The sequence below is a fragment of the Rhinolophus ferrumequinum genome, chromosome 10, assembly GCF_004115265.2.
Source record: "Rhinolophus ferrumequinum isolate MPI-CBG mRhiFer1 chromosome 10, mRhiFer1_v1.p, whole genome shotgun sequence".
Classification (NCBI taxonomy): domain Eukaryota; kingdom Metazoa; phylum Chordata; class Mammalia; order Chiroptera; family Rhinolophidae; genus Rhinolophus; species Rhinolophus ferrumequinum.
In genome coordinates this window covers 65027013-65041996 of record NC_046293.1, presented here as the reverse complement: position 1 = coordinate 65041996, position 14984 = coordinate 65027013, and the positions used below count along the sequence as shown (strand labels likewise).

Genomic DNA, 14984 nt, shown 5'->3' with positions numbered 1-14984 from the left:
TGACCTGCGCCCTCCTTGGAAAAAACAAAACAAAACAGTAACAACAGTCATTTTGGAGGGCATGATATACCAGGAACTGGGCAAGATACCAGGGCTACAGGGAAAGCCGGTTAGGATCCCTGCCCTCAAGGCTTCGATGGTGGTCAGTCAAGGTCAGCGAGGACATTGTAAGGTGTGTGAGCAGTATTAGGATAGCACAAGTGTGGAGCGTGATCGGGCCACACAGGCAGGTCATGGAATCCCGACTTTGGGAGGGCAGGGAAAGGTGTGCGAGATAATGTAATATTTAGGCTGATACTTGAAGAAGAAGGATGTAGCTAGTTAACCAGGCTAATGAATTAGATCTGTAACACACTACTGTGGAGCCCCAGAACTGACAGGCTTATTTCCACCCCCCCACCCCCCAGAAGCTGCCTTACAGTGTAACATTTCAAAAATAGATTAGGACATCATTAGGACAGCTAAAGTTTTGTGCCACCTCTCACTTTCTCACAACACACTACCTCTGTTGTGGATTGTTTCTTCAAAAAAGGTTTTACATGGTTTATAAACATTCTTTGAAGAGCTTGAACAACCAATTGTATCAACCTAGCAAATTCCAAATTGACTGAATTGAACTAAAACTGATAGAGCATTATTTTCTATTTTATGGTTTATTGCCATTTTGTCTACTGGATGAATTATGAATGGAAGGTTCCAGAAGCTGGTGTGCTCATGCAGCCTTTCAGTTTCTTAATGAGGGATTCTTTCATTAAGTCTACACTCTCCCACAAAGGAAGTGAGAGTGCTAAATGAAAGACTGGTTAAGCTACTAGAGACTGTTTTGACCACATTCTTTCTTACAATTTGGACTCTCAAGGTTTCATATTCAACAACTTAATTTTAAATGAAGGGAGGTTTATACATAAAACATAAATGAGTGTTTGAGACATTTATATTGAGGTTGGGAAGAATTAATTTGAATACTATTTGGCATAAATCTGCTGTTACAGAGGCAGCAAAATATGGCCCAACACAAAAAGAGGACTTTGTTTAACTGAAATTTCATCTGTTTACTTCAGCATTTTTTAAATTATCTGACTCTTAGTTCTTTATTGTATTTCCAAGATTCTTATTTACCCTCTGCAGTTAAGAACTTGTGATTTGTTTTGGCATGTGGAGACAAACGGAAAATACCTTGGTCATACATTTGTTTCCTTGAAAAAAAATCATGATTTTATTGTCTTCGTAAAAATGATATAGGTTATCTTTAATTGTCTTTGTAAAAATGACATAGGTTTTCTTTAATTTAAAACCTAGTCTCCAATCACAGTTAGAAAAATAAGAGGAAATAAAAATCATTCAGAATACCATCACTAAAAAAATAGCCATCAATACTACTTATCAGACATCTATGCATGTCTGTAGTAAGAGAATGAGAGGGATTAAAGGATATAAAATTAAATGTGTGTCATATTGTATTATATGTTATCTTTAAATAAGTATGAGATTTAATTTTACTTGGATTTAACAGACTAAAACTGAAGTAAACTGAAATAATTGGTGAACTTGAAAAATATCTTCTCAAAATAAGAAACTATCAGAAGATTCTTCTAAAGTCAAGGGAAAACTTTGATACTCTAATCATTTACTCTTTTTTAAAAAAACTTTTGATAGTGTCTTATGAGCCATTGCTATGAAAAGTGAAGAAATTAGCATTTTGAAAAGTCCTCTCTCCTTTCCTTCCCTCTCCCCTAGCTCCTGCCCTCTGTTAATTATAAACCTTAACTTTTATATTCTATTCTGTACCCATATTACTAGTTGCTTAATCCAGTTCTATAGCTTAATCATAGCTTCTTTACTATTTCCATTTGCTTTTGATTGAATGAATTTCATTGCCAATTCTTGTCTTGAGTTCTGGCATGCTTGTGGATGTATGGTGCAGATAGTTAAGAGGGAAATTCACATTTAGAACCACATGGGATTTGGATATGGCTCCCGTCTGGACCGGACTCAGACAAGCCTCAGTTTTTTTCCTGATCTGTCCCTCTATTGAACCAACCTACAGTCTCCAACCACAGTTAGAAATTTCAGGAGCTGCAAGTCATACCCGGTCACTTCCTCCTCCTTTTCCTTTACATGTTTTTCTTCCATTGCCAGAAAAGCTCCTTAAATCAACCACATTTTCTACATTTAAAGTCACCTTTAGAAAATTAAAATCGGGCAGCCCATTGGCTCAGCGGTTAGAGCGCAGTGCTCATAACACCAAGATTGCCGGTTCAATTCCCACGTGGGCCAGTGAGCTGCGCCCTCCACAACTAGCTTGAAAACAAGGACTTGACTTGGAGCTGATGGGTCCTGGAAAAATACACTGTTCCCCACTATTCCCCAGTAAAATTTAAAACAAAAAATTAAAGTCACCAGCCTCTTCTCCTCCGGTTTTAGGGTAGCCAGTAAATGGCTCATGGAAAAAGTTACTTCCAAAATTGCTTGAGCTTCCAAAACATAGAGTTGGAAACCTAGCTTTTTGGGTTATTAGTTTATAAGGACTTTCCAAGTGACAATTTGGATTGTAAAAATTAAAATCACAGTAGGGGAATAAATAGAAATCAATAGGAAAAAATTCAAGTCAGAATTTAATATATTTCCACTCTGAATTTTGTGGTTACCTATAAATATATAATTCACATAATCCAAATTTCCTTGGTCCCAGTTTCAATTATTTTATGTTCATTAGGATAACAAAATCATAAAATGTGGTCTCTGCTTGCTTGCTAGTGAGGGGCATAAAGGATGGAATTACTCCTCCTTTGTCACAACGACGAATTCCTACAGTGGAGTTGTTGTAGTTGAAAATTCTTTTCCTGCCCACGACCAGCGTTAATGTCTCTGACCATCGTCCTTATTTAATCACCTGCTGTCCCAATTTCCCACTTACCAGCCCCTCAATAGCGTCTGACTCATGTAAGATCACTCAGAAAGATTCCCGGAACCCAGGATTACAGGGAGACATTGATACAGCCTAATCCAATCTTCCTATAAATCTGAAATGTAATTACTTTTTAAAACAAAAGTAAGAAAAGTAGTAAATCTCCCCCTTGGGAATTATAAAGCAAGATTTGTCACACGCCTTCAGTTTCCTAACCACTGGTACATAAGATACATTTAGGTGGATGCGACCATTTTATTTTCGTAGTCATGCTTTAATTTTAATGTACATTACAAATATATCTAGCAACATGGTAATGACACAAAGTTTCTCATTTTTAACATAAGTAAAAAGAGCCAATTTAAAGAAAATACAAATAATAGTATAGATAATACGCAGCTATGGCAAAAAAAATGTGAGGATGATTTGCAAACGACCAAAGTTAATGAGAATGTGGAAATCAGAAATACAGTGATATGGAAAAATTGCACAAATGTGCAATAGGGGAATTTGGCAATAAGAGAACTTGGAAATAGAAGGATATAGAAATCAGAAACCTATTTAAATTTTGCTTCCTACAAACTTGGATTTTTCTCCATTAAAAAATGTACATGTCCATGCAGTGGTTCTCCGTCTGTCATCCACTGAGACGTCCCTGATGGTTTTCACGTGCACCATGCATGCTCATGGAAACACACACAACTCCCATGCCAACCCCATCTCTTTCTCTACCACTCCAGAAAGCATTTCGGAAGGGGAGCAAATTGAAAATAGAGTAACAATAACCTTTACTCCACTTTAATTCATTGTTTAAAAGTAAACTATTTATGGATGGGTATTTTTTTAATTAACGTAAAAAAACAAAACAGAACAAAAAACTTTTACTAACATAGTTTTCAATACACCGGTGATTGACTGGCCTTTGCCAGGGTATCAGTATGCTGGAGAACCAGTGGTCTTGCAACTGGTGTTGGTCTCAGATACCATGTGTAGAATCCCTTGTTGGGAAATTTATGCTTTGGGGGCTGTTTTCCTTGTCTTCCTCTGACCTAATAATATCCCCTTTTCTCACATACAGACTGTAGGGCGGGAACTGCTGCTCCATTTAATTGAATATCTCGTAACCAATGATGGAAAAGACCTTGAAATCACAAATTTAATCAACAGTACCCGGATACACATCATGCCTTCAATGAACCCAGATGGATTTGAAGCTGTCAAAAAGCCTGACTGTTTTTACAGTAATGGAAGGTAATGATGAGCTACTCAATCTTTATTAAAAACAAAACAAAAGGCCCCCTCAGAGAGAACCCCTGGGCCCTACGAGAGCAGTCAGTGAACCATCTCATTGCCAGTGTCGGGGCATTGCTGTGCTGCAAACTCTTCAGAGCTGCCTTCCCATTGCTTTTAGGATGAAAAATAAAATCCAGAATAAGGCTGCTTTGCTCCTGTGCCCACCTTACTGCTTCCTTCGTCACTCTTCCTCCGCCCCCCACACCCTCCACCCTGTTTCAGCCGCTCTAACCCTCCTTCTTCTCCTGGAATTACGTTCTGCACAGCCCATTTCTCCCTCCTCAGCCCTCTCACTGCTGAAACAGCACTTCCTAAAAGACTCTTTCCTTAGTCTATATTAGGTCCCCAATTATAGTGGTCTTCTTACCACCTAGCACTTTACCTTCATAGCACAATTTTTAAAGTCTAATGTCTTGTTTAATGTCTACACTATAAGCTACCTGAGGGCAGGTGTCGCGCCGATTGTGTCCGTTGTTGGTAAATCCCCACGGCCCAGCAGACTACCTCGGCCCTCAATAATTACCACTTGCTTTATTAGCCAGTACAAGAACTAATCCCAAAGAAGAGTGAGTCTTGTAGTATTTCTGATTTAAACTATGTAATTTGTTTCAAGCTGCCTCGGGATGTTTAGCATTTCTCAAATATCTAATATGCATTTATAGTTGTGCAACGAAAAATTTGTTTGCTTTTACCAGAAATAAATAAAATCTCACCACTTGATTCCCTTCGACTGTCAAGTTTTTCTAGCTGATGTAAACATGGCCAGTTCACTTTTCAGAAATACGTTTGTATAAAGTAGCACATTCCTGCTGTTTCTGTTATCAAATGCTAGGTAGCAAACCATCTCAAAATGTAGAGACTTAAAACAACAGTCTTTTCATTTGCTCTCAATTCTGTCAGTTAGGAATTTGGGCAGGGCAGAGCAGGGATGGCTCATCTCTGTGCCGTGATATCTGGGGCCTCAACTGGGGTCTGACGACTCTCTCAGGACCACATGTCTGGAGTCTCAGTTCCGGCTGTCACCGGGATACCTCATTTCCCCATGTGGACTCTCCGCATGGTTAGCATTGGGACCTGAGGACTCCAAAAGGGGGTGTCCAAGAGCAAATGCCCTGAAATGCAAAACACTTATCAGGCCTCTGCTTACATTACAACAGCCACCGTCCCATGGGCGAGAGCAAGTCACACAGGAGGGGGACTGCATGCTGTTAGGTTGGTGCAAAAGTAATTGTGGTTTCTGCAATTATTTTTAACCTTTTAAACCACGATTACTTTCGCACCAACCTAATACATGAATGCCAGGAGTGGGTCACTGGAAGCTGCGAAGGCACTTCTACCACCCCTGTATTCATAGTTGGAAAAACACCTGGAGCCCACACCCAAGGTTTACACACTGCACGAATCTACTCTCTCACATACCACCAGTAAACCCTAAAAAATGCTTTCTTTTACAGGGAAAATGGTAACTTCTATGACTTGAATAGAAATTTCCCCGATGCTTTTGAATTTAATAATGTATCCAGGCAGCCTGAAACGGTGGCAATCATGGAGTGGCTGAAAACAGAGACGTTTGTCCTCTCTGCAAACCTGCACGGCGGGGCCCTGGTGGCCAGTTATCCGTTTGACAATGGTGTCCCAGGTAGGCAAACACAGGCTGACTCTGGCTCCCCAAGTCCGGAGTGAAACCGCGAACTCTGCCTCTGCGTGGGGATAAACTCTTCTCGCCACTCAACTTATCTGGCAGGCATAGAAAGAGCCTCATTTGCTCAACCCTGAGCTCTCCTTCCTACAATTTATAAACAGTACATGGGCAGCATGGCTGAACTGACAACAGGATTACGTGACATTCATCGGTGAAATAGTAAAATTGGGATTTAGATGATCTGACAGGCAGCAACATGGCTAAAAGAAAATAAAACTAGAACTGACCTTTCCTTGCTAATTATATGAGTCATAATTGCTAACTGCTCTTAAAACTCTGCAGGATGAGCTATGTACCTAAGAACCTAAAATATTACAGTGGCTTCCTTTAATCCCTACAGTGCCTAAGGAACATTTACTGACCTCCAGAAATTAGCCAGAGTGACTAAGAGGATATTTAACTGTTAAGCTGATTTTGGAGGAGTTTGGATATGAATGTGGCCTGTTTTGTGTGATATTACCTTGTATGTGTTCATTAAACATAGCAAGAAAAGTAGAGGGAACGTTCGCGGACGTGGGGAGAGGATTTCTTTCTGGGAAATGAAAGCCCGTGTGTGTGATAAGAGGATGCATTTGCTGATGCGATGTGGCAGCTTCCTCTAACATCAACTGAAAGGTCTTGGTTTGTCTTTCACACACAGCAACTGGGACAGTACACTCCCGGAGTTTAACCCCTGACGATGACGTTTTCCAGTATCTTGCAAATACCTATGCTTCCAGAAATCCCAACATGAAAGGAGATCAGTGTAAAAATAAAATGAACTTTCCTAATGGAATTACAAATGGCTACTCTTGGTATCCACTCAAAGGTGAGTTTCTCCTCATTTCTACCATGTTTCTTGTTGCCTGCACCCAGAGGGGCCAGCTGGTTGTTTTGATCTCCGACAGTTGTCAAAAGTTCCTGAGTCACAGTGCAGTCCCTTCAGTCGTGTCTCTGTCGGCTAATATCACAAGAACAGTGGGGGTGACTGATCGTTTGAGGGAAGCTCAGACATGTTCCTCACTGCCAAGGCCATCGTCATTCTTTCGGATGCTCGTTCAGCATTTTCCTACTATGAGTCAGGAACTGTGCCAAGAAAGATGAACAACAGGACACAGATCTTAACCCCCAAGTTTAATAAGGAAGAACAACATGCAAATAAATCATTGTGATGGCAGTATAATTAGAATAGAGATTTAGAAAAGGTACAGTGTACCATAGGTGTAAAGCCAAAATACGACAGGGAGTAGTAGAGACCTTGGAGAAATGTAATGCTATGTGTCATCTAATGGGGACAGCTGCTCCTTACATCCAGTTAATTATTGCATGCAGCAATGAGTGGGTTCCAATACTGCCAGATCTTCCAGTTTGTAAAACAAACTGGATTTGTACAATGAAGTCTCATGATTTTAAATTTTGCCACATTGTAGGCTAAACAAAAGAGCTCTTCAGGCTGGATACGGGGGGGGGGCAAGGGGGCTCCAGTTTTCCACCCTTGGAACAGGATGTCCAGGTGAGGAAGGGGGAGGTGAGGAGAGCGCCAGGTAGGGAACATGGGAGGGGGGATATTCTTCTTACCAGCAGGAATAATAGAAGCAGAAGACCAGGGGTGTCAGAGAACTCGTCCTGGTCTGGGACCTGAGAGAAAACAGGAGGCACGTAGGATGGAAGGGTGAGAGGGAAGGTCGTGGACAGTGGGCTGGAAACGGGTTTCCACGGCCTCAGTGGAAAGTGTCTCCTTTGAGACTGTTTAGCCTGATCCTACCAACAGCAAGCTGCAGGCCACTTCCCCAGTTGTCACTTGGGATGCACAGACTATAAGCAGTCTTGCACAAGCTGGTACGTTTGTGTCTGGGCGGCTTTCTGCCAGCTTTCCAGGTAACACAAATAAGCTAGACCACAATTGGTAGGCAGCAGGGCCAGCTCGATACCACAACACTCCAAACTTCCCTCCACTGTGCTAGGTACGGCCTCCCTACCTCCATCCACCTCAGGGTTCCAGCTTCGTCTCGGCTCATCACTCTTCACAGGGATGAAAGGGCCCTCTCCTGCCTAAGGCAGAGCTGTCCTTCATGTGTACTAACTTTCAAGACAGATCCAGGTGTGTGGGAAATTAGCTAGGAACCCATCTTTCGGCCAGGAATTGTTCTCAAGTGTGCCTGTGTGTAAGCTGTGTATCCTTCTGAGAAAAAAAGCAGCCAGCCAGCTACTTTGAGGAGCTTAAGGCATTCTGGCTCAGCCTGGAGGTTTTGTCAGCCGGGCTTGACTGGCCTTATCCAGAGCTGCGCACTCGCCACGCTTGGCGTTCTCAATCATGCATGCTTTGCACACCTGTTTTACCATTTAAATTCTTTCTACCTGAGACACAGTCATCACACCAAGGGCTTTTGTTTTGTGTCTCTCACCATTTTCTCCTTCTTCTATTTCATGGTGAAAATGAGGTCAGAGAGAAATACAAAACTCTTCGATAGAAAGGACAGAGAAATTCTTCCTGGATGGAATCTGGACCTACATTGACACTACTTAACATTTAAATACCATTTTGATATAATATTTTGACCTTTTTGTCAGCATAAAATTTTCTCTACTACTTCCCAAATACGCTGATGGAGTAGAGAATACATATTTTATTGGGCAGATATCAAGCATAACAAATTAAAATTAGGCAGAAACTACTTCCTTCAAAGTCACTATATTTCATCAAACCCAAGATGGCACTGATTGTAAAGTACAGTGTACTACCAAGACAGAAAAAAAGAAGTTTCCAGCCGAACTAATGACACAATGACATTTTTCAGCTATCACATTTAAGTCACATCCCAATTCAGAGATTTTTAAAAGATGAAAAGTTTTGCATTTTAGAAAATATGAAATATGAGTATAACCCCTTGAAAGTAGGGTCACTAAAGTTAAGAACTGGATAGTAAGCACGGGCAATGGCAACCCCAGAAGCAGGAGGGGCCTGGGCCTTTTCCCTCCCAAGGGTCAGTCAGCACGGCACCCTTTGTTTCCTCCACGGCAGCAGTTTGGCATCATGGGTAAAAGTACGGGGGCTCCAGCAGGAGCCTGTGCCTGTCTATCATCCCCTGGCTAGAACCCCCGGGCATGTTACTTATCTGTGATTAAGTTTCCTCATCTGTAAAATATAGTGTCACGTGGGATGTCATGCGGGGTCTCAGCTCCTGTTCCCCACATAAGAACGCAGGATATGGTGAGGCCAAAAAGGAACACCCATGGAGCCATAGATAGGGGAGTCATACCACTATAGTCTCGCTGGTGGCTGGGTTGGAGACACAGGAAACAGGAGCCACACTATCCGCAATCTGCCGTCTGCTTCTCTCTGCCAACCCCCCTCACTTGCTAGCTGCAGTCTGCCCTGCTAACTGCAATCTGCTCTTGCTAGCTCAGTCCACAGCAGTTATATTAGTGGCCAATGGCTCACTGGTTACAGCTGACGGCCAACTAGCCACAGCTGATGGCCATCCAATCACAGCTGACGGCCATTTACTACCTGAGCCAGCACCTTTCCACGTGAGGCCGAGAGCCTGGAAACTGCTCTCTGGGGCTCTGTTCCCACATATGGGTAATAACTGCTGCGAGGCTTAAATGAGTTGATACAAAGCGCTTCAAACAGGACCTAGCAACAGTGAACAATCAGTAAATGTTAGCTGTTATTACTCCTCCAAAGTAGTGTGCTTAGCTTTACATAATAAATGTGTATTTATAAATGATTTTTAGGAATATTTTTAAAGAAATCTCACTGTCGTTTACATCTGTTTAAAATGTAATTTAGGGAAGAAATATAATTTGAAAAATCCTTTTGGTAATAACATATGATTACAAAATAGGACTCTTCCGCTACCCCTCACTTAATTCTGATACACAGCTGAACGTCAATCAGCTGTGATCCAGTTACCCATATGGGAATGTTTAGGGCTACCTGGTCATGCCTGGGTAATTAAATGTCAAAGCCTAATTTTATATGCTAATATGTCAAATTCATCTTTTCCTGTTTACATGTATTTTCTTTCACTTGTCCTCAAAGTACATGACCCTCGGCTCCACTCCAATTTTAGACCTTAAAAAATATTAAATATGCTTGTGTTTAGGTGGAATGCAAGATTACAACTATATCTGGGCCCAGTGTTTTGAAATCACGTTGGAACTGTCATGCTGTAAATATCCTCGCGAGGAGAAGCTTCCCTCCTTCTGGAATCTTAACAAAGCCTCGTTGATTGAATACATAAAAGAGGTGCACCTAGGTTTGTAAGCTTTTCTTGTTAATTTCTGTTAACACACAATATAGCATCTGGCAGAACCTTTGGGTTGAGAAAACGTGAGCCCCTATTTGTGTCTTCTCGGTGCTGCCTCATTTTCAGTACCAACTAATGGTTAAGCATTCTCTGTGCATGAATTATCTGTACTGTGTAAGAAATAGAGTGCCCCTCAGTTTACATAAGGGAAAGTATGGTGGATGTTACTTTAATATAGGGGTGTAAAACCCAGAGTATTTCTAACTTTACATGTTGAATGGCCTGGAAATCTGGCAAAAGATCAGGAAAACAGGTCATTACTCTGTTACGTCATTCCCCAGTAAAAGATAGAAAGCCGAGTTTGCTTGTCACTTGCCATACAGTATCACAGATTCAGAGAACACTGGACATGCCATTTTCCCTTTTTTTCCTAAAACTGAGGTCCTAGCACCATTAGCTTTATCCCTTCCCACCCCTCAGCTCTGCCAAATGACCTGGGAATCTTCCCAGCCTGTTTCCCTGATGGCTGTCTGGCCTTTATCACACACAGACAGACTAAATGTGGCAAGAGTGGTCATTCTCAACGCGCAGCAGACTCACCGGGAGGGCTTGTTAAAACACAGATTGCCAGGTCCCAGCCCCAGAGTTGGACTTCGTGTGTCTTGAATGGTTAGCATCTTCCCAGGCGAAGCTGCGGCTGGTCCAGGGACCAGGCTCTGAAAACCATTGCACTAGGCAAACACCCTGCTGTTGACGATGATGGAATCACATAGTTCATTTAACTCGTCTGTCTCTGTGGGCAGGGTGTGGATGGCTCTTCTGCATTGCCCGAGTTAATTTTCTCCACTCTGATGGCTTGGGGGAAGAAATATGTCAGGAACTGGTATAATAGTTATGCTACCACATCAAGCCAAAGTGGAGGGTGTGTGTTTGTGCTGAACAGGTTTGCATCGTAGGCCTATTGCGTAATTCCCGTAATTTTCTGCATGCTTCACATCAAAGCTTTCCACCTGCTAAGAGATGAAGATGGTTGAAGGAGGGAAAAGTCAGAAGCACAGGGGTACAACGCTGAGTACGAGGGCAATTAAGAGTTTCCCTTGGCCACACGTCCCCAGAATGGAGGCCCATCCCCTTTCACACCTGTATCCCCATCCCCATGCCCTTCACCCCAACACAAGTATGTATAGGTGACTGGTGAACTCACAGGGCTGTGCCTAACTGGCTGAGGCATAGATGGGGTAGGTTGATTCCCTGGGACGAGGCATGTGACGAAATGTCATCTTTTTCACCAGCATTTTAAAATGTATTAAGCTTATTATTGGGTCTTTCTTCTTCCTAATTATGTCATCAAACTTTGTTTTAGGTCCTCTTTTGTTTTCCCCTTCCTCCGCCTCCCCGCCGCACACACACATTCCGGTTCAAGCAGTTGTTCCTCAGTCTAGTTGTGTAGGACACAGCTCCCTGGCCCATGCTGGGAGTAGGAGCCTTGCGTTCTCCCCGGCTGAGGCAGTCGGTCGCCGGTCGTCGGTCGCCCGTCATAGCAGCCCATGGTTGCCCACGGCAGCACACAGCAGCCCGCGGCAGGCCATGGCAACACCCAGGAGCTCACGCCGTTTTGGGGTTCTCTCTTGCTTAGTATTCTGGTATTTCTCCACTCGATTTTCCTCGCATGGCACGTAATAATTTAGCCTTTCTATTGTATTTCTACCTACATTGATCCTTCACTGTGTTACTCGGCCTAGTCTTTTCTAGAATTCCTCCCCCATCAGCATCAACATGGGAGAGCAACTGAATGTGAAACATGCTCCCGGCAACTGCAGTATTATTTTCTGAATTTCAGTCAAGGTTTTTTGCGAAGCACTGCATTAACGCAGGCTCTGAAGTAGTGTGCTGACATATTGCCAGTGAAGGAGTTTATACTGTTAAATGACATACAAATTACAGTATAACTCTTGTTATTATTAATTTGGAAGGCTTACAAGTCCATTTACACTAGGTTTTATAAAGAATGTCTATCTGCCTGTCTCTCTAATCAGATGTGTTCAACTCACTTAAAAACATATGTTAGCACATCAACCCTGCCCCCTCGTGGTTTAACACAGGCATTTTTTTTTTCTAGTTTATTATGAAATCCTATTTCAAAATACTGACACCGTGTGGTCATTGTTACTTGATAGAAAGGTTCTCTTCATATTGGTGCCCAGTAGGAAGCCAAAGAATACTTTTGTGGGTGATGAAAGCAAACACCGCCTTATTGGTATTGTTCTGGTTTGAGGAAATTATAGGTACTTTTTAAGCTGCGTCACATTCACTGGTTGTTTCACCACTTACTAAGATGCCTCTGAGTCTGAGATTTTGACCCATCTGGGAAGTCTCTGGCCTATCTTGTCTGGGAAGGAAAGGCCTCCTGCTCTAATGGAAGGGCCTGGCCAAGAGCACAGGAGCCTGGGTAAGACCCAGGCTGTTTTGTCATCTGCCCCTGTGTAAAACCTTGAGTGAGCCACTTGTCTACAGTTTTAGGCAACTGAAAGGGGAGGAATAGCCTCTACCTTTGCCTCAGCCAGCTTGTTCTCAGGCTGCAATGGGATTATTCTTTCCATTAAATTCACTGCCAACGTCAATCTAAACTGAGGCCCCTGGGTGCTGTGTCACCATGCTTAATTGTCTAAATTTTTTTTTTTGCATGTATCTGTCCAGTTTTCTCAGCACCACTTAGTTGAAGAGACTGTCTTTACCCCATTGTATATTCTTGCCTCCTCTGTTGTAGATTAATTGACCATATAAGCGAGGATTTATTTCTGGGCTCTCTGTTCTACTGCATTGATCTTATGTATGTTTTTATGCAAGTATGATGCTGTTTTGATTATTGTACCTTTGTAATATAGTTTGAAATCAGGAAGCATGATACCTTCCACTTTGTTCTTTCTCAAGCAAGGTTTCTTTGGCATCTTGTGTGGTTCCATGTAGATTGTAGGATTAGTTGTTCTGAGTAGAATGCCTTTGGTGTTTTAATAGGGGTTGCAGACATTGAGGCCAAGAGAGCAAAGGAGGGCAAGTCTGAGTTCTAGGGACCTGGAATGCGTGTCCCCCTCTCTGGGGAGAAGCAAAGATGAGCAGGCCATGATGTTACCTGTTGCTGTCCCCTCCTCTCAAAGCAGATCTGAACCCCAAGGTTTGGGGGATGGCCCCCAGCACCTAGAAACCTAAGCAAACTGGCCTAAGAGAATCTGGTATGTGCTGAGTTCCAGAGCCTGTGGGACACAGATACGCATCTGTCATCAGATCCAAAATAGGTGGCACCTGTGATTATTAGGTGGAGCCCTGGGAATAAACGAGCAGCCTCCGAGCACCACCCAGCTCGGACTCTGCCCTGCGGACAACAGACGCAGAATTCCAGTTCTTGCCTGCCATACACTTCTCATTCCTGAAGCTTGATACATTTCCAAGGGAAGGAGAGCTTTATATTTCTCCTCATTTTCAGCTGTGGCCACAAAATCTAAGGCTTTGATTTTATTCTCCTTTATTACCTCAGCTATTTTTTTCCAATTTTTACTTTTTGTTCCCCTGATGTAATGGTGCTGGCTCTGTCTGCATCTCTTTGGATCTACTGGTCTTTTTTTCAATGTTTCGGTTTGAACATAATAGAGATAAATCCTATCTTCTGGTAAAACAATTACTTCCCTCTAAGGGAACGTTTGGTGGTGTCTGGACAGAATATTGTAAACAATGTAAGATCTGAAGACAGCTTTCGTTTGTCTGGTGGTATGGGGTTTTTCCCCTAATAGAAACTCCATATTTTGGCATGGTCTGTGTTTGTTCAGTGACAGTGATATTCAGATACCCAGCCTTTCCTCGCTTGAAGAACTGTCTCTAGGTTTGGGTAAGGGTCATATGGAAATGAATCTTTTCGATTTTCAGAGGATAGTTAATGACGGTCAAACTCGAATCTGAAGACTTTCAGTGATGCCCTAAATCCAAATGATTCCTTTGCCTGTATGAGGGTAGACAGACCACAGGTCACTTGAAATCTGTGTTCACTTGTGACACATACTGACATATGGCTGTTGTATATGGCTGATGTACCTAAGGCCATCCAAAAACACTGTTCATGCGAAAATTCAAGTCTGTTCTGTTAAAGTATAACCATTTCTAGCCAAGAAGGAATTTACTACTGGTTTTTAAGGTACCATTTTTTATTCTTGGTGCCTTCTGCCAACTACTCATTATTAGCATCCTGAATCCTATTTCAGCATTATCTTAGACATTAAAGGATGGTGTAAAGTCAGTTTCAAAGACAGTTTCTATTGTTTGAGTGTGGGTTTTGTTTGATTTGGTTAGTTTTGTAGAAATCAATGAAAACTACAAAAGACACCAACAGACATTACCACACACTATCTTGCTCAAATGCACACATTTTCTAAGTGGCAGGAAGATGATAAGCTGGTTCAGAGACCCAAAGAAGGAAGAAATATACATAGTTTCTTCCTTCACATATTCCTGCCTTAGTGGAACAAAGTTGAATTGAGATTCCAGAAACTTACCCAGCATTTCTGTTTCAATTCCAAATTTATACAGCTATAGTCTTTCTATTCCTTTGTATAGTTTTTCTTATCTAGATAAGAAAAGAATTAATATTTGTTAAACCTCCGCTTCTGTGTTACTTGCATTGCATCTTCATGACCATCCTGGAAGGTGCTATGGATTATCCCCATTTTATAAATGATGAAATTGAGGCTTCGGAATGTTTAGTGACAGGGGAGCTGGGATTGAAATTGAGACCTGACTGGTCTTTCTGTCACACTAAGCTATGCTGTGTTTATCTAATGTATCAAAGAGCCTCCTAAAAAGG

General features: G+C 42.1%; 1 protein-coding gene across 2 annotated transcripts in view; it reads left to right on the top strand.

The window, feature by feature from the left end:
• The window catches only part of CPM (carboxypeptidase M), a 64750-nt gene that overhangs the window by 40639 nt on the left and 9127 nt on the right, over nucleotides 1-14984 (top strand). For both annotated transcript variants that reach the window (XM_033118446.1, XM_033118445.1), the window contains exons 4-7: nucleotides 3987-4159; nucleotides 5656-5840; nucleotides 6544-6711; nucleotides 9992-10144. In XM_033118446.1, coding sequence (XP_032974337.1) covers nucleotides 3987-4159; nucleotides 5656-5840; nucleotides 6544-6711; nucleotides 9992-10144 — 679 coding nt within the window. The remainder of the gene's footprint in view (nucleotides 1-3986; nucleotides 4160-5655; nucleotides 5841-6543; nucleotides 6712-9991; nucleotides 10145-14984) is intronic.